The sequence below is a fragment of the Alexandromys fortis genome, unplaced genomic scaffold (assembly GCF_014885135.2).
Source record: "Alexandromys fortis isolate MF-2015 unplaced genomic scaffold, M_Fortis_MF-2015_v1.1 scaffold_259, whole genome shotgun sequence".
In the NCBI taxonomy this organism is placed as follows: Eukaryota; Metazoa; Chordata; class Mammalia; order Rodentia; family Cricetidae; genus Alexandromys; species Alexandromys fortis.
Genome location: NW_026068154.1, coordinates 150,229 through 175,905, shown reverse-complemented (window position 1 = coordinate 175,905; position 25,677 = coordinate 150,229). Strand labels below are relative to the sequence as shown.

The 25,677-nt window shown below is 40.2% G+C and overlaps 1 protein-coding gene across 1 annotated transcript; it reads right to left on the bottom strand.

Annotated features, from left to right (window-relative positions):
- Positions 1–1,740: 1,740 nt before the first annotated feature.
- LOC126491565 (zinc finger protein 791-like) lies at positions 1,741–18,573 on the bottom strand. Its single transcript, XM_050127316.1, has 5 exons — positions 18,448–18,573; positions 8,136–8,262; positions 7,568–7,628; positions 6,556–6,596; positions 1,741–6,268 (listed from the first exon to the last, which is right to left on the bottom strand). The coding sequence occupies exons 1-5, from the start codon at positions 18,448–18,450 to the stop codon at positions 4,041–4,043; spliced, it is 2,460 nt and encodes an 819-aa protein (XP_049983273.1). The 5' UTR covers positions 18,451–18,573; the 3' UTR covers positions 1,741–4,040.
- Positions 18,574–25,677: the final 7,104 nt, after the last annotated feature.

Below are 25,677 nucleotides of genomic sequence, written 5' to 3'. Positions count from 1 at the left end.
AGTGGCTTGACTGATACACTGGTGAATTAATAGAAAAGTTGGATGCTGATGGAGAGAAGAGCACTGTGATTAGACTATAAATCACTGTGCCAGGACAATGGAGGGCTGAGATGGCAGAGCAGAGTGCTGATGAAACTTACATCTTGATGGATCAAAAGAATATTATGATAGGCAGAAAACTGTGAAAACAGGTAAGCATTATGTTGGCACACAAAGGAACACTGGCATGGAACAGAGGAGCTCAGTGGTGGGACAGAGAAGGTCTATGATGGGACAATGCATCACTACGTAGAAGAGTGGGACAGAGGATCACTGTTAAGGGCACAGCTTAATGTTTTTAATCACCATGTAATGTGTACTTAGAAGACAGAATGGGTTGCTAAGTAAGATTTACCTCACATACTTAACTTCTTCTCTTATTAAGCAGATGAAACATACAATCTTAGACCTCTAAAACACTCTCTTAGTCCAGACCTAACACAGGTCCCTTCCCACAGTGGTTATTGACCTAGGAAGACCTAAGGAAAGTGCACTTCTAAGACAACTAAGTTTTGACACAACATGACTCATTAGAAACGTCTTGAGTACTAACACATATATACTATATTGTTAGTCTTCTGAATTTTCCAACTTCTCTAACACACTTCTTTTCATTTAAAAGTTTGTAAACATAAGGGAGGTGTCTTGATTAGGGTTTTATTGCTGTGAAGAGACACCATAACCAAGGCAGCTCTTACAAAGGAAATCATTTAATTGAGGCTGGCTTACAGGTTCAGAGGTTCACACCATTATCATCATGGCAGGACACATACCAGTATGCAGGCAAACATGATGCTGGAGAAGGAGCTGAGAGTTCTACACCCAGATCAGCAGGAACAGAAATGTCACACTAGACCTGACGTGAGCATTCGAGACCTCAGATCCTGGCCCCTATTGATACTTCCTCCAACAAAGCCAAGCCTACTCCAACAAGGCAATTTCTTAATAGTGCCACTACCTATGGGCCTATAGGGGCCATTTTTATGTGAGCCACGACAGGTCTGTTTGGAAGACATAAAGCGTTGCCACTTTACACTAACCTTTTTTTTTAATATTTATTTATTATGTATACAATATTCTGTCTGTATGTCTGCAGGCCAGAAGCTGGCACCAGATCTCATTACAGATGGTTGTGAGCCACCATGTGGTTGCTGGGAATTGAACTCAGGACCTTTGGAAGAGCAGGCAATGCTCTTAACCGCTGAGCCATCTCTCTAGCCCTTCACACCAACCTTTAACCGTAGCCTAAACCTAATCCAAATTTCTTACCCTAATGCTACTTCTGTTGACAACCTTAACACTATAACATGTAACATTCCAAATCTTAACACTAATCCTATCCTGAAACCTACTCTAACCAACTACTAACACTATCATTATACTAAACCCAACCAATATCCTAACTCTAAAACCATCCCAAATCCTAATGACATACAACCTCATGTTCAACCACACTTAATATTAATCTTAATCATATCCCAAACATTAATCTGTAATGCAAAAACCTAATCCTAAAACTTAAACCCTTAACCCTAGTACCCAATCTCTGGCCCTCCCACTATGATTTATCCTAACGCATAACAATAAAAACCCTAACCCTTACCAGAAACCTAATTTCTACTTCTCTAAACCTAACCCTAATCTTTAATCTTAACCCAATCCTTTCTATGATCTAATCTACAAACAGAACAAAATAGAATATACAGTTGTCAACAGAAGCAAAATTTTATTTGGCAGCTCTTCACAGTATGCCTCTCTTTACACAGAGATACAAAATAATTGTATCTTAAAGCATTTGAAAAAAGAAATCTATTTAAAAACCAATCTTTAGTAAACATTACCACTTATTAAAGATAAAAACCAATTTTCATACTAATTAAGATGAGATGCTTATTTTTAATTAGGTATTAAATCTTACTTGAATGTGGCACTCACTTTTCATCCCAAAATTCAAGAGGCAGAAACAGGTGAATCACTGAATTAAAGGTCAGCCTGGTATACAATACTGAGTTCCAGCCAGTCAGGGCTATACAGTGAGACCCTGTCAAAAAAAAAAAAAAAAAAAAAAACAACAACAACAAAAACCTTATATCTCATTTCGCAAAATTTAGAGACTCGATGTTTTCCCGAGTTGAATCATCAATGTTGAGTGCCCTTCACGTAAATTAGTACAAAATGACAAAGGTACACTTAATGGCCATTTCAGAAACTATTGAATAATCCCAAACCAAAATTCACTAAACAATCTTTATAAAATACATTTCAGTAAATTAGAAAGCATTTGTTTTTTTTTTTTTTTAATTAAGCTTCTCAACCCAATGTAATCCAAAGGTATACGAATTTCTTATTTGCAAACTGGTGACTAAGAAAGTAAAAATGCATCAAAAATTTGTAACTTTGCAAAGTTAAAAAGTTATTACCTAATTCACTATAAAATGATCTTTTACATAATAAAATCTAAGTCTACAGTGTCTATAAAGTTAATTGCAGTAATATTAATGTATAGTAAGGTCCTTAACATTCACGTTCACTAAACTAGAGCCCACAGACACGCAGAGCAGTATCCAGTCCTGAAGACTCCATTATCCTTATACTATTATCCTTTTATATATTTATACCAAATATTTTCAGTTTCCTAAATCAGCAAAACATTATACTGCACGTCTGGAGTAGATTGCGGTAAACTATACTATATTTGTGAGAGTTGATATTATCATCTTGAGAAAATTTAAAATCACCTGAGAGATGAGCTTCTGGGCTTGTCTGTAAGGGATTTAACTTGAGACAGGAAGACCCACCCTCAAGGTGACACTATTCCCTGGGTTTGGGTTCTAGACTTGCATAAACGAGAGAAAACTAGAAAGTCGTGAGTATTCATCACTCCTTGCTTGACTGTAGACACAGCGTGACAAGCTCCACCAAGCTATTCCTGCTGTGGCTTCTGTGCCTTGTCAAACTGTGACACAGCTCAACCTTTGAACCAAAAGGAACCCTTCCTAGCTTCTTTTGTTGGAATATTTTATCACGACATCAGGAGAAGAACACATGACCTTCGGTTATGGAATTGTCTAATAACGTATATATTATTACAAACTACCTCTATTGCTGAAAGACTATACTTAATTTTTACCTCAATGTATGCCTAAAAGAAATGGCAACTCATTCTTCTGATAAGAATACTGGAGACTGAGCTCACAGTTTCAGGTATGTCCATCAAGTATTCTACCCAATGAACAACATATGTAGTAATCTTCAGTTTTTGATGACAAAACAGTACATCAATTGCTTGGCCAAGTCCTGAACTTACAATTCTCCTCCGTCAGTGACCTAAGTAACTAGTACTACAGGCTTGCACCATCAAGCCCTTCTAGGAACATCAATAAATACAAATCCCTGGTAAATACAATATATTCATAACCTATATAACATTACATTCATGTTATTTGAATCTGGACATTATAGGTTAACTTGCATCAGGATTTCAATATATTTAAAATTTACTTCCAATAGTCCTCTTGACTGTTAAAATGTTGCAAACTTTACTTTCCAAAACTAGTTTCAATCCAAAATCCATTCTTATAAGAGCTACCCCTATTTTCATTATCATGTATTCAAGAGGACATATGAAAAATGAAGTATCCTAACATTACATTTATTCCTAAGGTGTTCCACCAGAGATGTTCAAGTTTTCAAATGGAATCCAACATCTTTTTGTTCATTTGTAGCCCTGGCCAGCCTGGAACTCATATCTGCCTCTGACACCCCGGTACTGGGACTAAAGGCATGCATTGCCATGTTCAGCTTCGAACTGAATATGTTAACACATATTCCTGATAGGTTTTTCTCCAGGAAGTCTATGATTAAAATAAACAAACAAACAACAACAACAACAAAAACCCTGAAGCTTTCACTAGTCTTACACTACCAGATTTTCTTCCCAGGAGTACTTTCAAACATTAGAAGGAAATTAGACAGTCCACAATTTTTTGCACTGTTCAGACTCATGGAGCTTTTTCCCCAGCATGAGTCTTTCCATGTCTCTGAAGTGACCGGTGACATCTAAAGGTCTTACCACACTGATGACAGTCATATGGTTTTTCATGACTATGAGTTCTTTCATGTCTTTGAAGGGAACTGTGGCATCTAAATGTTTTGCCACATTGTTGACACTCAAAGGGTTTTTCTCCAGTATGGATTCTTTCATGTACTTGAAGAGAAGGGAGGCGCCAGAAGGCTTTACCACAGTGTTGGCATTCAAAAGGTTTTTCCTCAGAATGAGTTCTTTCATGTAATCGAAGGGAGCTCTGAACTCTGAAGGCCTTACCACATTGTTTGCATTCATAAGGTTTTTCTCCAGTATGCGTTCTTTCATGTCTTTGAAGAAAAGAGGGATAAATGAAGGATTTGCCACATACTTTACATTCATAGCGCTTCTCTGCAGAATGAGCCCTTTCATGCATTTGGAGTAAATACCGAGAAACAAAGGACTTGCCACACTGCTTACATTCGCAGGGATTTCCTTCAGCTTTCTTCCTTTCATATATATTACTAAGACTGAACACTTTACTATGCTGCTTGCATTCAGAGGGTTTCTCAAGATTGTGAGGGATTTCATGCACTCGAAAACTACTGAGTGCTGTGAAGGTTTTGCCATATTGTTTACATTCATGTGGTTTCTCTCCTGTACGGATCCTTTCGTGTAGCTGAAGGGAACTTGGACAACTGAGAACTGTACATTGCTGCTTACATTCATAAGCATTTTCTTCAGTACGAGGTTTTTCATGTACTTGAAAATAACTGAATTTCCTGGCGGTTTTATCAACTTGCAGACATGCATAGGATTTTTCTCTAGTATGAGTTAGTTCATGTAACTGAAGGGCACTGGGACAACTGAGGCTTTTATCACACTGTTTACATGGATACAGTCTTTCTTTAGTGTGAGTTCTTTTATGTATGTGAACGTAAGTGAGACTCCTAAATGCCTTACCACACTGCTTACATTCATAGGGTTTTTGATCCGTGTGAGTTCTTAAATGCCTCTCAAGTAAACAAGGAAAAATGAAGGACTGATGACATTGTTCACATTCATATTTACATACATAGTGTTTTCCTCCAGTATGAATCTTTTTATGTCTTTCCAAGGAGGAGGGATAATAAAAAGCTTTACTACATATCTTACATTTATAGGGCTTTTCTACAATATGAGATCTTTCATGTATTTGGAAGGTATTCCAATCTCTGAACACTTTACTACATTGCTTACATTCAAAGGGTTTTTCCTCAATGTGAGCTCTTTCATGTCTTTGAAGGAAAGAAGGACATAGAAACACTTTACTACATATCTTACATTTATAAGGTTTTTCGACAGTATGAGCCCTTGCATGCAATCGAAGGGAACTGTGACTTTTGAAGGCCTTACCACACTGTTTACACTGATAGGGTTCTCCCCAAATATGAGTCCTTTTGTGTCTTTGAAGGAATGGGGAACACAGAAAGGCTTTACTGCATAGCTTACATTTGTATGATTTTGCTCCAGTGTGAAATCTTTCATGTGTCTGAAGTAAATATGGATAAGTGAAGGACTTAGCACACTGTTTACATGCATAAGGCTTTTTCCCAGGATGAGCTACTGTATGTCTTTTAAGGGAGCAGTGACTTCTGAAAGCTTTACCGCACTGTTTACAGTCGTAACATTTTTCACCACTGTGAGTTCTTTCGTGCATTCGGAGGTAACTTTGACACTTGAAAGCTTTATTACACTGTTTACATACATAAAGTTTTTCTCCATTATGTATCCTTTCATGAAATCGAAGAGAACTGGGAGAACAGAGGGTTTTTCCACACTGTTTACATTCATAGGGGTTTTCTTCGATATGAAAAACTTCATGTAACTGAAGATAATTGTGACATCTGAAGGTTTTCCCACACTGTTTACATTTATAGGGCTTCCCTCCAATATGAGTTAATTTGTGTAAATGAAATGAACGTTGCTGCCTGAAGGACTGTCCACACTGTTCACATTCATAGGGGCTTTCGCCACTAGGAACTCTTTTATGACTTTGACGGGAACCAGAACTCAGAGCTTTACCGCACTGTAAACACTCAGAACATTTATCTTCAGTGTTGATTCTTTCATCTATAGAAAATGAACAGGGGCAAATGACGGCCATTCCAGACGGCTTATAGGATTCTTCACCACTGTGACGTCGCTGTTGTATTCCAAATGAACCTAGAAAATGAAAATATTTTTAAAACATTTGACTTTTATAAAGTATCTGAGTATCATTGAATATTTGAGGGTTCAAGGTTTTCCTACGTTGTTTACATTTATAGTGCTTCTTACCATATTTGTGTTCAGATGGTTTGTCCCTCAAGTGAGACATGGTATGTTCTTTAAAGGGTGAATTACAAGTGAAAACATTCCCCCCCACACCACATTCAAATGGTTTTATTCCAGTAGAAATGTTTGGACTCTATGGAGATTTGGTATCCAGGGAAAGGTTGCTTGAAACTTACCACCTTCTCTATGCTCATAGATTGTATCTACCATGTGACTTCTGTAAAAAAAAAAAAAAGTATAAATAGGTTAGCAATGGCTGCTTCACTAACAACTCTCTGCTCACTAGTAAGTGCTAGACTTACACTACTCATAAAAACCAGTGCATGTTTTGCAACCTGAATGGTTTCCAACAAGATGGCCTGATGATTCTATGCTCCCTAAAAGAGTTAGTATCAAAACAGACCCCACAGGCTGGAGAGATTGCTCATCAGTTATGAGAACTGGCTGTTCTTCCAGAGGTCTTGAGTTCAATCCCCAGCACTCAGGCTGTGACTTTCAACTGCTGATACCTGTAGGCCCATGGGATTCAATGCCTTTGGTGTGCATACAAAATAGCCATATACATGAAATACACAAATTAATCTTTATATATGTGCATATGTGTTGTCTAAGTACTGTTTCCAAGTGAACTTTTTTAAAAAATATATACACTAAAGTATGTATTGTTGGCGAAATGTTTTTAATAAGTAAATTTTAACATTCTGGCTCTCATTTTCTTTTTTAATTTAAAATTTCACCATTATTTATTTTATGTACATAAGTGTTTTGCCTATATGTATGTGTGTACACCATACTAGATGCCCTGGAAGTGGTGTAACATGGTGGTGAGCTATCAGGTGGGAGTGGGGACCAGAACCTGGGTCTTCCAGTACTCTTAAATACTGAGCCCTCCCTCCAGCTCCTTTTGTTGTTGTTGTTTATTTGTTTATAAACTTTTGTAACACATTAAGAAGTTTTTATTTTTTGCTTTGTTTTGTTGTGTGACGGAGTGATTTTTCAAGACAGGGTTTCTCTGTAGCTTTCGAGCCTATCCTAGAACTTGCTCTGTAGACCAGGCAGGCTTCAAACTCACAGAAATGTGCCTGTCTCTGCCTCCAAGTTTTATGATTAAAGGTGTGCACCACCACTGCCTGGCCCCATAGTAAGTTTTTTAAGCGAAACTTTCTTACACTTGTATATGCAAATTACCTTAGATGCCTCCAAGAATGTTCACACTGCTGTTCAATATTCTGGTCTTCCCATCTGATGCCTAAAATGTAGACCCAGAAAAATCACAAACTGTTAGAAACTACAGAAAAATGAGTTTCTAGGTTTGATGTACATTGGACCCATGCCTGTTTATTCGCTGATTTCTTCCCTTTCCAAATTGCAAACGCAGCGCACCGCACTCCCCAGTGTCTGCGCTTGGTGCGCTATTACCCAGTTTCAAGCTTCGGGCAAGTGGGCTGGAGGTTAAAATACACATACATACACAGACAGAGAGACAGCGACACGGGTCATCCTTGAATTCCCCAAGAATGCCCCTTTATTGTGTTCAGGGGCAGATTATATAGAGATAGCCACGCCCCAGCCAAACCCAGCAGAAACCACTCTCCTGCCATCAGGAACTCCTGAAGGTCTCGTGCTCAGAGCAGCTGTAGGCACTCAGATCAGGGGATTACAAGAAATTCAGGATCTGGGGTCTCACTGCTCCCAACACCAAATCATAGGACCAAGGAACACGTGTTCCTTGACAAAATAACGGTGGCATCCCTACCTAGAGAAGTAAGGTTACTGCAGGTTTCCAGCATCACATCTCTGTACAGCTTCTTCTGAGAAGGACCCAGCAATATCCATTCATCCTGGCTGAACTTCACTGCCACATCCTCGAAGGCCAAAAGATCCTAAAACATCCCGAATGTATACAGAAAAGAACAGATGAAACTAACAGATTTAGAGATTTACACTCAGTTGATAAGATGTCCATATAATTTTATGGTATGCAAGAATTTATTCAGTCAAACTGAAATTCTAGTGCTAGCCCTGAGATGTTAAGAATGGATATAGCAACAGAGTTCTAGATCAGCCAGGAAAATACCGGGACTCTGTTTTCAAGGGGTGGGGGGTATTAACAAAGAAGAAATAGCAGAGTAGAAACACTCCTCATTACTGTGCCTGCAAGTCAAATGTGCTGCTAGGCCACCCCACTTTTTCTTTCTAGAGTGGATTTCTAATACCTATAATAAGAGAGTTCTGCCAAATGATATACAAAATAGAACTAACATTAGCAGTCAAGATATTGTTTTTCTTTATATATTTTTACATACAAAAGTGTGGGCTTTTCTGGTATTGGGGGACCTAAGATCCCGGGAGACATTCCGCTAACATAAATGGTAAAAACAGTTCTCTTATTCTAAATGACTTATACAAACAGCACTTTATGAATGTTCTATACACACAGAGGTACCAAGACAATCAGCCCCTGCCCCCAATGATCTGGGTAATGAGGCTACAGAATTTTTCTGGTAGACAACAGCTCATACATATTTGCATTTGTTAAGTGGGGAAATTGAGCCCATCCTGTGTGATTATACCAAGAGAAAACATTTAGAAGCCTCAAAGGTAATTTATACCATCTAGAATTTACCATAGCAAGAATGACTAATGATCCTAACAAAAAAATAACATGAAACAATTAGATGGCATATGGTTTTACTAAGAATGCAATATAGTCAGATACGTTGACATGTGCTTATAGTCCCAGATATTTGGAAAACCAGTACATAGAATCACTTGCATCCAGAGGTTCAAAGCCAGTCCGTACTCTATTTAAAAGCTCCTATCTCAGGAGGGAAAGAGGTAGTGAAGGATGAGAGAGAGGGAGAAGAGAAGTGTCACCAAAATGTCACCTCTTTGGGAGTATATCGCTATAAAATCACATGATATTTAAAAACCCACCTATTAGTAGTCACCAATAATTAATTTTCCAACTTTTGCCTAGTCCAAGGTCTTAGCAATTGTCAGTCTTCTAAACAATAAAGTGATGGCTTGCCTAGAACGTACCAAAGACTTTCATACTATTCTGTAAACACAAAGGATCAAAAATAAAAACAAATTTTCATACTTTGGAGGTTTACTGGGACTTAATAAAAATAGCCAGCTTAAAGAAAAAATGCAAAACTTGCTATTCCACAAGAAAAGGTATTTCACATATCCACCCTGATATGGGCCACATCATATAAATCCAAGTCAGTTTCCCTAACTGTTATGAAAAGAACTCCTTCACCCTCTCAGCTATGCAACTCCCTCTGTGAGCCTGCTGCTTCCTACGTATTTCAAAAAACTCTTTGTGCATGTCTTGGATAATACTTTTGATTGACTGTTACTGGTATTTCTTATGCTGTTTTGCCCAGCATTTTGATGGCTTACAAAGAAACTCTCTTCTTACCTCTCTGGTACTTGTGGAGGTGAGTTAACGGTTAACGTCTCCTAATTTAGAAGACTCTCAAACAAGGTCTAAAAGTCTTTAAGTTGCATCCCAGACTACTGTCTCCCATCACAGGACAAGCTAAGAAAGTCCTTTTCAGTCCTTGCAGAAAGATATACTTCCCATTCACAACTGATGTACACAGGCCAAAGGAATTCTTCGTTGGTATTTTAAGGTGATAGAGGGGGAAAAAAAAAAGACAACTAACTGTAATCAACAATTCTAAAAAACTTCATTTCTCTTGTTGTGAAAACTGCCTCTCCACCTGTAAGTCGCTGACTCTTGCCCCTAACCAGATACACTCCTTTCACAAATCCACCCATAAGTTTGACAGAGAACTCAAGAAGCAAGTAAAAGTGACACTTTAACCCTTGGAAATCTATATATTGTCTGTGAGGTGGCTAGTGGGGACCTCAGCACCATCTAGGTCTCTGTTTCTTTCTCCATCTGATCTGCTCCAAATCTAACAACTATGATCATTTTGCCCAAAAGTCCCTTCTATCTTCATTAAGGAATTCAAAGGGTTAATTGTAGTATTTTAACCTAATCTGGGGAATCTATTTATAACATTTTACTTTTTAATTATTTTTATATGTATAAGTGTTTGCCCACATACATGTCTGTGCACCATATGCATGCCTGGTCCCCTTGGAGACCATAACTGGACACTAGATCCCTTTGAACTGGAGTTATAGATGGTTATGAGCTTCCATGTGAATGCTGGCAATGAAATCTGAGTCTGTGGTGGAGCAGCCAGGGCTAAGCGATGAACCACCTCTCCAGTCCCTACTTACAGCATTCTAAACACTTGCTATACATGTACAAAGAGGTTCCATACCTAAACTTTAGCAGGCAGCTGAGGAGATGAGAGCCATAAGTCTTAACCCTGATAACAGAAAAGACATGTTCCTTTACGTTACCTGACAGGAAACTCAGATGATTATATCAGAACTCCTCTGTGGGAAACAAGGGGGGAACGTATCTCCAGGAATACATGATTCCATGTCTTAGAAAGCAAAACGCTGCTGCTATCAACTCCATTAACAATGCTCTGTTATGAAACATAACAAGTGAGCCATCCAAATACCATGTTCCTTTTATTTTAATATAGATAGGCTGAAATCAGGTAACCAATACACTAACCTGGACTCTTAAGGGCCAAAGGCAACCTATTTGTAAATTTTTTGAAACTTCTTCAGGTATTAGACAAAAGTTTCAAAAATCAGAACAGGGACACCAAATTCCTCTCCTGCTATTTTTCTAGACAGACACAGTCTTCAAAGCTCTACTTAATAATTAGGAGGATTCAAAAGCCATAAAAACCAAGTCAGAAGATTAAAGGGATTGCTGTGGCAACTTTCCTTTCCCTAACCATCTCAGAAAGCGCAGGACTCCATCTAGAGGAACCACCTTATCTTGGTGACATGTGAGCCACTGATGATCCTTGCAGTCAGTCTCTGTTTCAACTGTAAGAGTGCAAAATAGCTCAGCTATAATAAACCTCCTATGAGACCATGTATAATCTGCTAACTGGAGGGCCATTAGAATCATAACTGCCCCCTCCCCCGTCATGAAAGGGTCATCCCATATCTAAAAATCTCAGGCTAGGGTCAAACATGAAAACTGACAACATCCTTAACTTTGGTCCTGGACAATAACAAACTTCTCCTTTGAAGAGATGACCCTGGGGTTACACAACTTCCAAGTTTTCCCTGGGACTCTATGTATGAACCTCTGATGATCCAAGATATGGCAAGGGCTATGACTATACTACAACATAAGAACTACATTCTCCTCCCTACCTTTCTGATTTAACATTCCTGTCCCCAGTCTTCCTTCCTAGCAGTAAACTCCAACCAGCACACTTAAACCTCTCTTAACACGTATGATAGACTCTTTTCATTCATTCCTTTCGGTTCTACCCAGCTGCCTGATTCCCTTCCTAGGTAGGGACATTGCGTCCAACCTCCAGTATCATTTATGACATTCAAAGGAACCTTAGAATATTCATAAAGCTAATCCCCTGCCCTATAAATATCCAAGGGTGTCTAGAAGCCCAGAAATCCTCCCTTATCTCTATTATACAACCCTACATCTTATAAAAAGTTCCCCTTTAAGTGTGAGGCATCTCTAGTCCCAGATGCTCACCAGTGATGTGGGAGTGATTTCTTATTAATAAAGAAACTGCCTAGGCCCATTTGATAGGCCAACCCTTAGGTAGGCGGAGAAAACAGAACAGGATGCTGGGAAAAAGAATCTGAGTGAGGAGTCGCCATGATTCTCCCACTCCAGACAGACACAGGTTAAGATCCTCCCTGGTAAGCCAGCTCGTGGGCTACACAGAATATTAGAAATGGGTTAGAACAATATGTAAGAGCTAACCAATAAGAAACTGGAACTAGCCGGGCCAGGCAGTGTTTGAAAGAATACAGTTTCCGTGTAATTATTTCTGGGCATAAGCTAGCCATGCGGGCGGCCGGGTGCCTGGGACGCAGCCCCGCCCCCACTCCTAATTCAACACACCAGCAGCCTCTTCTGTCATTAAAGACCTTCCCTAAAGGCCCAACTGAAACCTAAAAGGAAAATTGAAACCTAAAACCTAAAAGTGTTCAGAGCATCTTGTTGACAAATTTCATAGGCCCTCATTACTTATCGTAGAATACTCTTACATTGGCAGTAAGTCAGGTGGATCCTAAAGAACATTCCAAGACCAAAAGTCACAAATTAAACTGTGATCCCAACCACTCCATAGGTCCCTCACCTGGTGTAAGGAAAAATATACTCCAATACCTGGGTTTATAGTTTACACTTTAAGGATGCTTTCCGTCTGCATTCCAATCCACTCAGACTCAGTTCTTATTTGCCTCTGAATGGCAGGATGGCTTAAGCCAGATTCAACCACTCACGTGGAGTGTCTTGCCTCAGGGCATATGGGCAACACCAACCTCTTTGCCATAACAGAAAACCCTTTCTTCCTTGAAATGTCCATAAAGGAATAGCTTTAATTCATACACAGATAATTTTATTAACCTCTAACATTCCTCTTACCTCACATCAGAACACTACTGTAACTCATCAGAGACTAGTCTCATATTTATATTATAATTTCCCCTTCAAAGTTACAAATCACCATGCAAATGATTTTATAATCAGTAGGCACAAGGCCTTACAGACATCCTAACTATGGGGTTTCCAACCTCAAAAGAATTTAAAACCTATTACTACGTATTATTTGTCTACAATTAAAGCTTTTCCACCCCCAAAATCCTCCTCCTGAGAGCCTCTTAGAAATGTCTCTGTCCTCTCCCAATGAGGCCCAAGGTGAAACACACCCTCACACACCTGCAGCCTTTCCTTTCTCCTTTCTGGCTTCTATAATTGCACAAGTCATACCTTCTTACTCCTCTGATGTCATTTCAGGGAATCTGCCCTAAATCTGTTCCTCCAGGGAGCTTTAAACTATGCCACAACTAAGGACACCACCGATCTTTAGTTATGATGCCCATGTTACTCCTTTATCCCATGATCTCAGAGCTCCTATACCTACCATTCCTTCCACCTTTCCAGTTTCCCCTGTCATACACACTACCTCTTTGTCAAAGGCATGCTGGCGTGTCACTTTTCACCATTATGACTTTAGATATAGATACAGATAAAAGGCCGAAAGCATATACCTGACATCACTAAGTCTTGGAGGGATCATTCTTTCGGGAGACTTAGAGTTGGGTTTCCTAATTTCTGTTTATGGGTTATTTTGGGGTTATGGGTAGCAAGGTCCAAGAGACTTAGAGCTGTCTTTCCTAATTCCTGTTTATGGGTTCTGACTAGAGTTATGAGTAGGGAGAACCTTGTTTAACCTTCTGGTACTATGCAGACCTTCGAGACCATAGGCCATTAAGTTGCAGATGCTACTGTCTGAGAGATATCCATCATTACTGGAGCATGCATGTGGGTATCAAGACAATCTTCAATGTTGGACCTTGCTTTCCAACCTGAGGCAGATCTCTCATTTTTGTTACTACACTACATATTCCAGGCCAGCTTCCAGGGCATTCTTCTGTTCCGACCTACTGCCTCACCATATGTGGACTGAGATTACATACATGTACCACTACATCTGGTTTGTATGTGGGTCCCAGGGATTAGTGGATTAGTACTCAGACCATAAGGCTTGTGCAGAACATGACTTTACCTACTGAGCCATCTCATCAGTCCAAAACAGATTATTCTGCCTTGAAGTCATACTCTTTACGTATACTGAATCTGGTTCTCAATTTTTAAAATAGTTTGTATTCTATAAAATGTTTTAATGTTTTGGAGTATTTGAAATGATTCATTATCTTGTAATTTTAATTTTCTCTCTAGCCAGTTTATTCAATTTCCTAGGTATAACATCATATAGCATGGTTAATTCTGATTTTTAGAAAAGAGTGGCGTTTGATGTCTAAATTATTGTAACTCTTACTTGAGACTAACAATTTCATTTGGTGTTATTTTAGGATTACGTCAGGTTTGGGTTTGGGAAAGTAAATGTTTAGTCACTGGGATGGTTAGTTTTAAGAGCCAATCTGACACTAATCACCTCTTAAGAGAGTCTCAGTGAGGGTCTATCTAGATCAGGTTGGCCTTTGAGCACGGCTGTGGAGGACTGTCTTGATTATATTAACTAAGGCAGGAAGACCCATCCACAGGAGGTGGCACAATCTCACCACATAAATGGAAAGAGGGGGCTGAACAAGTAAGTATGGATACACTCATTCTCCCTCTGCTCTCTACTGTGGGCATGACTGCTCCAAATTCCTGCCCTGCTTTCCCCTCAATGGACTGTAATCTGGAATTGTTAGTAGAATAAACCCTTTATTCCCCAAAGTTGCTTTCACCACGGTGTTTTACAACAGCATCAGACAGGAATCTAAGAATTAAACACCAATCCTCATAGTTTCCAAAACTCTTGTAAGTTTTGTCATTTTTTTTTCTCTCAGAGGAGTTAAATTCCAATTAAAACAGACTGCCCATTCTAGCATTAGTTTCATAGTCTAGGAAACCTAGGTTAGCATGTTAAGAAGAAAAAAAAAAAATCTAGGCACAGTGGCACACTTCCCAGCTATTGGGAAGCAAAGGCAGACAAATCTGAATTGAAGCCAGCCTGGTCTATAGAGACCCTGTAGCAACAACCCCCACATACCACACACACACACACACACACACACACACACACACACACACACACACACACCAGGACTGCCAAAGGTCCCTACTGAAGAAACCATAGCAAATTACCAGTAGAGCCAGAATTAGATAAAAAACCAGCTGGAAGACTAATAGGTAACTTTTCTCTAAACATTTCCTACTTTATTGATTTCTTGATCCTCTTTCATTTTTTTCATGAATATGACAAAAGTCTCTACTTTGGCTAACTAAGGGAACTGTAGTGTTGTTTGTTTGTTTGTGTTTTTGACATTGTTTCCCTGTGTAGCCCTGGCTGCACACAGGTACTTGCTCTGCAGACTAAGCTGGCCTCGAACTCACTCACATAGATATGCCTGTCTCTGTTTTCCCAAGTGCTGGGATTCTGTGAACTGTGTTTTGGATCAGATTTATATGCTGATGATAAGAGTAGCTGTCTCCAAGGTACACCAAGCTTGTCTAGACACTTATGGTAAAGTAAGGGGGCTCAAGACACCAAGTGTCTTCCATAGCCAATAAAGTTCCTTCCAGCCCAGGAGCAGGATATATTTTGAGATATCACTATAAACTTACTACAAACCCCAGGACTGGAGAGGTGGCTCAGCTGTGGCTGTGCTTCCAGAGGACACAGCTTCAATTCCCAGAACCCACCTGGTAGCTCACACCTGTATGGAACCCCAGTTCCAGGGGACACCATCACACAGACATACATCCAAGCGAAATATCAATGTATATACAATAAATAATAAAATTATAAAAAAGAAAAATTAATACAAATCTTGGGATAGTCACCTGGACACTTTCACCCTGTACAGAAAGAAAGCAAATGCCCCTTAATTTTGGCACCTTTAAGGTTAGGCACTGAGATTTCCTAAACTAAAGGCAGCACATTGGAAAACCTGGATATGAAATCAAAGTTTTAGGTAACACATGGTAAAGGTTAGAAAGGAAAGGTCTCAAGAGAAATCTAAATATTTCAAAAGAATTTAAAGTACATTTTATAAACAATTATGCCACAAAACACAAGTCGTGTTTGTGAGGGATTAAATCAATAAATACATATACTACAAATGAAGACAGATGAAAAATAAATCATTTAGTCTTCCATAATTGGACATTAGAAAAAGAAATAAATCAAAGCACAGGAAAATAATAATTAGAGAATTAAAAAAAATTGTGAATAGAAAAATCAAGAGACAGCCAACCGATTACTCCAAACCCTAGTTCTTCAAAAATATTGATAGAATTGATAAGCTTACAGCCATGCTTTAAAAAAAGATTAATGATTACAATTATAGAGCACCACCTACGTACGGTTGTACCACCTTGAACAAACCTGATCTCACCTGATCTTGGAAACTAAGCAGGATCAGGCCTGGTCAGGACCTGAATGAGAGAATTAAATAGGGCCGTCATTAGCACGAAGATGAAAAGAACCATAGGCATCCTATGAAACCTCCAGACCACATATTTAGTGACTCAGAAGAAAGGAACAAATCCTCTGAAATAATCAAAAGGTAAACAGAGAGATGGCCGGTATGAGTTGGCCTATAATGTGCTAAAGAAATGAAATCACTAACTCTCAAAACAAGGTTAGATAAGACTCAAACTTATTTCAACCATCAGTTTTTCCAAACAATTAAGATATAGCACTGATTCTGCAAAACTCCCTCTGAAAAGGCAAATACATCCTAGTTCAAACTTTGAGTTCAACATTACCATAACACCAAAAAAACAGAGGCGAAAAATCGAAGCAAAACAAAAACACATGAACCTAAAGAATGACCAATGCAAAAACTCTCAACATCAGCTACCTCAACTTTCAAGTGTATTTTTTTTTTTTTTTCGAGACAGGGTTTCTCTGTGGTTTTGGAGCCTGTCCTGGAACTAGCTCTTGTAGACCAGGCTGGTCTCGAAATCACAGAGATCCGCCTGCCTCTGCCTCCCAAGTGCTGTGGGATTAAAGGCGTGCGCCACCACCACCACCCAGCTTTTCAAGTGTATTTTTAAAAAAAAAAAAAAAAAAAAAAAAAGCCCAGAGCCAGTGTGGTTGCATATGTCTGTAATCCCAGTATTTGACAGGCTGAAATAAAATGACTGCCAAGAGTTTGAAGTCAACCTGGTCTGCAGAATAAAAGACTGCCTGGAAACAAAGTATATACTAAAACCATGCTGGAATTGATGCAGACACAGAAAGTCAATTCAAACCTTAAAATTCAAACTATAAACAATGCTCCATGGTAAAACACATGCCCAGCACTATGCAAATAAGATATTTTAATCGCCATCAACAGAAAAAAAGAAAAACATAAAAATGTCATCCACCAAATTGACAAGTTAGCTAGTAAAAATCATGCCATCATACTAGGAATAGCAAACAAAAAACAAACAAAACACTGCCAGAAAAGGAGAGCACTATTGAGACTGTCAAGAGTTTGAAATTACAACCACCACGCAGCTTATACAGCACCAAAGATAAGTGAGACATATTTGTATATTAATGTAACTAAGTCCACAGATAAAAATTACACACTTCTAACGAATAAGTAATCCAAGTACTTAAGAAGTGGAGGGATTTCCATGACCTTGAAAAGGAAGCCTCAAAGTTATAATCCACAGAGTCAACACACTTCAACACAAATCCTCAGAATTTATGTTGAAAACGACAAAGATGATCTAAACATTACATGGCAAGAGATACGCAGAATGGTCAGCACAAGGACCAAGGCTATAGCACAGCCGGTAGTGTGCTTGACCCCGAGGTTCCTTTCCCAGAAGCACACAAAACAACAACAACAAAAGGCATACAGACACACACCCTTAATCTCAGCACTGTGGAGGTGGGTTTAGGTAGCAAGATCAGGAGTTTAGGGTCATCCTTAACATGCTGAAGCATAACAATACACTATGACTTTACGATGTCCAAACTACAATAATCAAATTAGCACAATATTTCACAAATAAGAATAAGCAGAACAAAAAAGTCAGACGCAAACCCACAAATATAAGAGTAATTGATTTAACAAAGCAGCAAACCAAAAACTTGGATACACTTTATAACTTTCACAAAAACTAACTCAAAGCAGCTCCTAAACCTAAATAAGAAATGCAAACATCGGAACGTCTATGACTCAGAAACTAGACCACCTTAACTCAGCAACTGGCCGTCCCATCAACACAATCACGAATCTGTGAGCTTTCCGACAGCTGTGACGTCACCAGCGCAGAGCTTGGGGAGCAGGGCGGAGCCTCTCGCCCTCAGCGCTCTGCGCAGAAGCGGCCTCCGGAGCTGCCCCGGTGCCGCTGGTCCAGGGCCTAGGTCGCCCCGCCCCTACTTGGAGGAGGCCCGGCTACACCAGCGATCGAGGTTCCGCCGCCGGCCCTCCCGGTCTGGAGACAGCGGCCGATCGCTCACCATGGTGCGGTTCCGAGCTCGCCCACGCTCTTCCCCACAGCTCCGGTACCGGCTCACACAGCGCAGCACACTCGCACCTCCCTCGGCCACAGAGAACCCACAGCACAGCAGCCTGAAAGAACCCGCCCCTCACCGCCTGCCGGGGATCCTGATTGGACGGCCTGCTTAACTATCATGATTGGCTAGCGAGGCTTGAGTGACAGAAGCAGCTCCTGTAGGGAGGAAGCCTAGCTCAAAACAGAAGAGTGGCTGGACAAAGTTTGCATTTAAGTGGAACTTCGTTCTGCACCCGAGAGCCGAATTTTTACAGTTAGTAGGCACTCTTCTCTCTTCCTCCTCGTCAGTGTCGCTAGTGTTAGCATAACGCATTACACAAAGCCCAGTGAGTGATGCCTCATAACAGGAAGGGTGCCCAGTGCGCCAAGGGTAAATTTGAACAGTCCTCCACTGATCAGCAATTTCTGTAAGGCACTCCTAGGACTGCTCATACCTTCTCCCTAAACATTTTTAGCCAGAAAAAATAGTAACACGTAGTACTAGGAGGATCAGCAGTTCAAGGCTAGGCTGGATTACATGCAATTGTCAACAAACGACATCTTCCAAGAGGAAAAAAAAAAAGGAAAAAAATAGAGATTAAACCAGCAATCCATGAAATGGACAATAAAAAAAATCAAAAAAAGCACTAATATTAAAAGTTGATTTTTTAAAAAAGATTTTTATAGCTTGTGTATGTAGAGTATCATATCTCCTGGAGCTACAGTTACAGGCTGTTGTGAGCTGCCAGATGTGAGTGCCAAGAAGCAAACACCCTGGCAAATGTTAGAACAGCCAGGGCACTAAACCACTCGGATCTGTTCGAAATGAGAATTTGAGTGCAGCAGTGCACATCTATACTCAGCTCTTGAATTTCAGAGACTGAGCCAGAAGGAGCAAACGTTTCAGGCTAGCCTGAGCTACAGAGACCCCATCTCAAAGAAGCAAAAACACAAAAAGGAATTGTTAAGGGTATCGACAGCAGTGATGGTTGTTAGGGGCACAAAGCTCCTTTTGCCCAGGGATCACTAGGGAAAACAGGAATGTTAAACATGGAAGGGGGTCTCCTCAATGGAGAAGATAAAATGCCTGCATTCCACCCAGAAAGCTGACAGTGCAGGCTGTTAATGGCCCGGTGTTCTCACCAGAAATGCATATCCCAGACTCTTCCTCCCTACGCCTTTTATCTTTAGCTCCTGGTTAGTAGACCCCCATCTTTAGTCACATGCGTACTTTATGGCCTGCTGACTGACCTCTATAGTATCTCAGAGACCACAGCAGATCCTAGGCCTTTTAGATACAGAACCCACCTTCAAGGTCGCCTCACCTTAAACTTCATTGTTGCCTGGAAACCTGGGATGGGAATGACTGTTGTCTGGAAACTTTTTCCCACATTCTATTACATCTGATATTCTGTTATTATATAACCACCTGGTATCAGACTTCCCCAAGTTTGATCCAGATGGACAAAGTCAATCTAAACTGAGCTTTCTTTCTCACCTTCTCGAGATTTGCTTCCCTGCCTGTGGCACCCGCAGAGCCCCTGATGTGGGAGTTGCATTTATTGGTTAATGAATAAAGCTGTTCTGGCATATAGCAGGGCAGAATATAGCCAGGCTGGAAAGGATATATAGAGAGAGTAGGTGGAGTCAGGGAGATGCCATGTAACTGACAAAGGAAAAGGACACACAAGAACCTTACAGGTAGGCCACAGCCTCACAGCGATTATAGTAGAAATGGGTTAATTTAAGATGTAAGAGTTAGTTAATAAGAAGCTTAAGCTAATAGGCCAAACAGTGTTTCAATTAATATAGTTTCTGTATGATTATTTGGGTCAGGACAGCTGAGAAACAAAAGAGGAGTCTCCACCTACAAAATGACACCAGCATAGGGCAACTATATCCACATAAAAACTGAGGGAGCTTGGGAAGGTATTCTAGACAAAAAAGAACCAAGTTAAGCACAGCTTCTTGGTAGCCTCATTTTTTCAGATAGGATCTGTTTGCTAGCAGCAAACAGAGGTGTGGCTCCTTTAAGAGAAGGCATGCAGTACCCACAGAAAAGTGACTGCTGAACTTGCCAAAAGAAGGTGAGACAGTCCTTCACAGTTCCTGCTTCATGAAAGAACTGCCAGACACTTTGCAAGACACAAAAGAAAGCAACTGATAAACTTTGCCATTACAAAACTGAACAGATCTTCAAACTTCCTGCTTCATGAAAAAGTCTACTGGATACTATGGGCCTGTAGGCTGAAGATGGATGCCCCAATGTTACAGAAGAACTTTGGGTGGCTGTCCAGGCAGTGAGATATCTGTGTCAATTCTAGAGTTTTGAAAGTTGCTTATAATACATTTCACATTTACTTAGGTAACATTATATCTTTCTGGCATCTTTGATGGAGTTGAAGACAAATAGTTATAGTTTTCCTTAGTTATGATAAAAAATAAATTAGTTATGAAACTTTAGACTCACAAAGAAATATAATTCTTGCTTGATAACTGTTTTGTATATGTAATTTTACTATGTTAAAATTAAAACCTTCCTTTTTAATTAGACAGAAAGGGGGAGATAATGTGAGATTTTCTTCTGTATATGTGTTGCTTTTATTGCTTAATGAATGAAGATACTATGGCCTATGGCAGGGCAGAATATAGCCAGGCTGGGAGAGATAAAAAGAGAGAGTAGGCAGAGTCAGGGAGATGCCATGTAGCTGCTTGAAGGAGGATATACCAAAACCTTACCAGTAGGCCACAGCCTCATGGCAATACACAGATTAATAGAAATAGGTTAATTTAAGGTATAAAATTTAGTTACTAAGAAGCCTGAGCTAATAAGCCAAGCAATACTGTAATTAATATAGTTTCTGTATGATTATTTGGATCTGGGAGGCCGGGAAATGAATGAGCAGTCTTTACCTACACCCCCTCAAAAAGTAGCATGACATTATAAATGTACTTAACTTGTGTCCCTAAAATACTGAAACAGTAAACCTAGGTATACATATTTTACCATAAAATGCTTCAGAACTAAAAGCAAATAGACAGAAATCTATAGAGATGCAAATATCTTGGATTTATAAAAAATAAAATAAAACCAGATGGATAAGTAAGAACAAACTAAAGTTCTAGCAACAGAAATGGACAAGGACTCCAAAAAATATGAACAAAGTGTCACTGAGCTGCATAAGAGCTGCCAGAGCAAGTGGTGACTGCCTCCTTGAAAGGGTGTAAGGATAAAAAAGATCTAAATGATGTTGCCAAATTTTTCAAATTAACTTAAAAGTATAAACCAAGTGATTCAAAAAGTGCTCACTCTCTTCCCCCACCCCCTTGCTTCCTCTCTCTCACACACACATTTTATACCAAAACCCTCCATCATCAATTCACCTTAAAGCAGAGGAAGAAAACTTTAGGGCTGAAGAGATGGCTCAGTCAGTGTTTAAGAGCACTGGCAGCTCTTCCATAGGACCCACATTGAATTCCCAGCACCCACATGGCAGCTCAAAACTGTCTGTAACTCCAGTTCCAGATGACCTGACACCCATGGCAAAAACACATGAACATTAAAAAGAAAAAAAAGAAAAGAAAAGAAAAAAAAACTTTAAACAATGGGGGAAAATGAAGTCACCAACTGCAGAAACAAGAAATGCAACTGTAAACATACTTATAAAAATATGGATAAGAGAGATAGTTCAGCGGTTAAGAACTTGCTGCTTGCTTTTGCAAAGGACAAGAGTTGAGTTCCTAGTACCTACATGGAAGGTGACAACCATCTGTAACTTCAGGTCTAGGTAATCCAGTGCCTCCTCAGTCACAAGATACATACATGCATGTAGGCAAAATACTCATACTCCTATGTTGTGGGATATTTTGAATATACTCTGACCTTGAATCAAAGGGCAGAGCTAGCTACTGGGGAACCAAAATTGGCCATTGAGGTTTTAGAGGACTCAGGACACACAAAAAGACACAGGAAGTAAGAGGGAAGGGCTTCCAAAAATTCAAAGACCCTTTTGGATTGAAGGAAGGAGGTGGTGAGGGGATGTCACTAGTCACTTCTCTGCCGCTTCTCTGATTAATTAGGTTTTTACCCCAATATCTGATTCCCAAGTATAGAATATAAGTAATCACTTCACACTTAAAAGAAATAAATCTAAAAATAACTACAAACCAGAAGAGAGTTGAACATCATTCTTATAGATCTGAAAAGAACCAGCAAGTCAACTGAGAATTCAATTCCCAGTGAAAAAAAAAGGCATGATTTTATTCACATAGAGGATTCTCTAAAGAGATCTAGAACTTAAATAATCAATCTGGCTCATCTAACAATAGTTGTCTCCCAAAGGAAAGGCCAAGAATCTGGGAGTTATTCAGTCCACAAGACTGGGTGTCTCAGCTGGTCTTCAGTCTACATTCGAATCCCAGAATGATTGGAAGTAACACTCTTAAGTGTTCCTGATAAGTAAGCAGTATTTAAGAACACATCACATGACTGAACATAGTAGTACATACCTTTAATCTCAGCACTCAGGAAGAGGCAGAAGGATCTCTCTGAATTCAAGGTTAGCCTGCTCCTCTACATAGCAGGTTCCAGGACAGCCAGAGTGCTAAGAGGTAGGAGCCTATCAAAAAAAAAAAAAAAAAAAATTACACACATCAGTTTCTATTCCACCATCTAAAAACACAAACGTTATTTATAGCTTAACTAGAAATTTTCAAACTAAGTTGTTAAGAACAACCAACAGTGGGGTCCAGAGTGGTTTTGCATGCTTTTAATCCCAGCACTAGGAAGGCAAAGGCAAGTAAATCTCTGTAAGTTCCACTGTGTCTCAAAACAAGCAAGACCTCTCTCAGAACAAACAAGTCTATTGGTAGCACTGATTAGACTGGTAAGAGGTGGAATGTGGACCCAGGAAATAAAATAAAAATATAGTGCATGAGCCTCTCAAAGATAAAAATACTTTTAAAACAATTAAAAGTTAGACAGAGCATTACAGGACATTCCTGAGAAGTTTCCACTACTCCACCATCAAGGTACCTTCTCAGAATCCAGCGACCTATTTCATTGTCTAGAGACTGAGCTTTGCTCCGCATTTGGAAAACCCATAAAAGGAACACTGAAGAGTATCAAATATCTAATCTCCAAGGTCTTGACAACAATCTTAAAATTCAGAGGCATGGAGGAGCCTAACAGAAACTTTTTAAAATAATTATAATAATCATGAAAAGTGATTTTCCCAGTAGCTGTGAAAGCCTGGAAAAGTTTTGCCCGTCCTTTTCCCAACCCTTTGCTAGCCAATCACAGAGTAAAAAGTTTTTTGAGTAGAAACATGAGAGTCACACTTGGGAAAGAATTCCCCGCTGCAGAGTACACAGACTCTATACAAATGCGGAAAACCTGTTATCCTGAGGGCAAGCCACTTGTTCACTATTATCAAATAGGTCACTAACTTGTAAATTCGCCGCAAACCTGACGCCAAACCTATTCTCACTGGGAAGTACAAGTTTGCAGGGCTGAGGCTGCCGCTCTCACTTTATCTTTGTGCTGGGCTGACATGGGAGGAAACTGCACAAAGGGCAGAAAGTATGGCGATCTCCTTCTTCACACACTGCCACAGAGGGGGCTGAAGACACAATCCTGTCCTATACTGGACCTACGACAGGCAGATATCCTCAGGATCACACAGACGAGAAACTGCTGGGTACGAAAAGGGGTTTTGGGAGCTCTTTTTAACCCTAGCCTGGAAATCTTTCAGAAGGGATCCCCGGGGACATGAAGAGATGCCAGGGTTCCCAAGGGGAAAGGAGACCGAGTGGACGGCCAGCAGACGGAGTGCAGGGGAGTCTCCGGGCCACCAAAGACCCTATCGCCTCAGTCGGCCCTGAGGTCGTACAAAGGGGATTACGCAAAGCGTAGCTGCAAAACGAGACACCCCCTCAGCCCCTGGACCTGGCACTAAATTGTCGCCTCGGTCAGCCCCTTGCTGCTCTCCCAGTTCCTCACCGAGTGCGCCCAGGCTCCTCCATTCGTCCGCGTCTACACCGCCCGCTCCGGAACGCCACTGCAGAGACCCCAGAAGCCCGGCTTGGGGCGGAGCCAAGGAGACTCGGGAGTGGGAGGACCTTCCGGAGCCTGAGCTTTATCACTGGTTCGCCACCCGGGTCCTGGACCGGTTTCAAGCCTTTTGCAGATTTAGGCTCTGGCGGCTGCTATGAGGTTCGGGGAGGTGGGCGGGGAGATTGCACAGCACTCTGTTGTGCACCATGGTTGATCTTAAATCCTCATAAACCACCTCAACCGCCTCAACCTTCCAAGTGGTCACAGGCCTCTCACCCTGTTTAGCTTAGGTGGGGTGAAAATGAAGGAGGCTTCATTTTCAACTTTAACGAATCACTAAAAAAGAGGGATAAGAAGAGCAGTTGTGCTTAACTATAGCAGGAAACCACTTATCTCTGTGAGTCTGGATTTCCCTATCTATAAAATGAGAACTCTGCCCTAATCCTTTGATGTGGTTATAACAGACTCAATAATAAAGAAAAACAATATTGCACATAGTGGGAAAACTGGCGTTTAAGGCGTGACGGCAGCATTTGATGGGAGCCACCTTCTGTTACTCGAATTCCGACCAGAGCGTGCATCCTGGCTACCCGAATGAAACAGCCTTAGCTACTCATCCTCCCACAAAGTTAATAGTGAAAAGCATGCACCTTATCTGAATCCCAGCACTTGGAAGGCAGAGGCAGGTGGATCTCTGTGATTTCGAAGTCAGTCTGGTCTACATAGCAAGTTCCAGGACAGCCAGAGCTACAGAATAGAGGCATCAAGAGAGGGACACAACCAAAATTTAAACCTAACCTTTTCACTGCTCTGATCCACAAACGTTGAGAAAGCCTAAACTAAACAAACATCTCTAGAAATAAACATTGCAGAAGGAAAAATTTATGTGGGAGATCTTTACAATGCACCAATCAGTTCCTGGTGTATTCATTCTCTCTCTGTAGTAGGAGGGTGCTTGTCCATTCCTGGCTGCCCAGACTTTAAATAAACACCCAAAAACTGTATTAATTAAACCACTCTTTGGCCTATTAGCTCTAGCTTCTTATTGGCTAGCTCTTTCATCTTAATTTAACCCATTTTTATTAATCTGTGTATCGCCACGTGGTTGTGGTTTACTGGTTACTTTCTAGGGCATTTGTC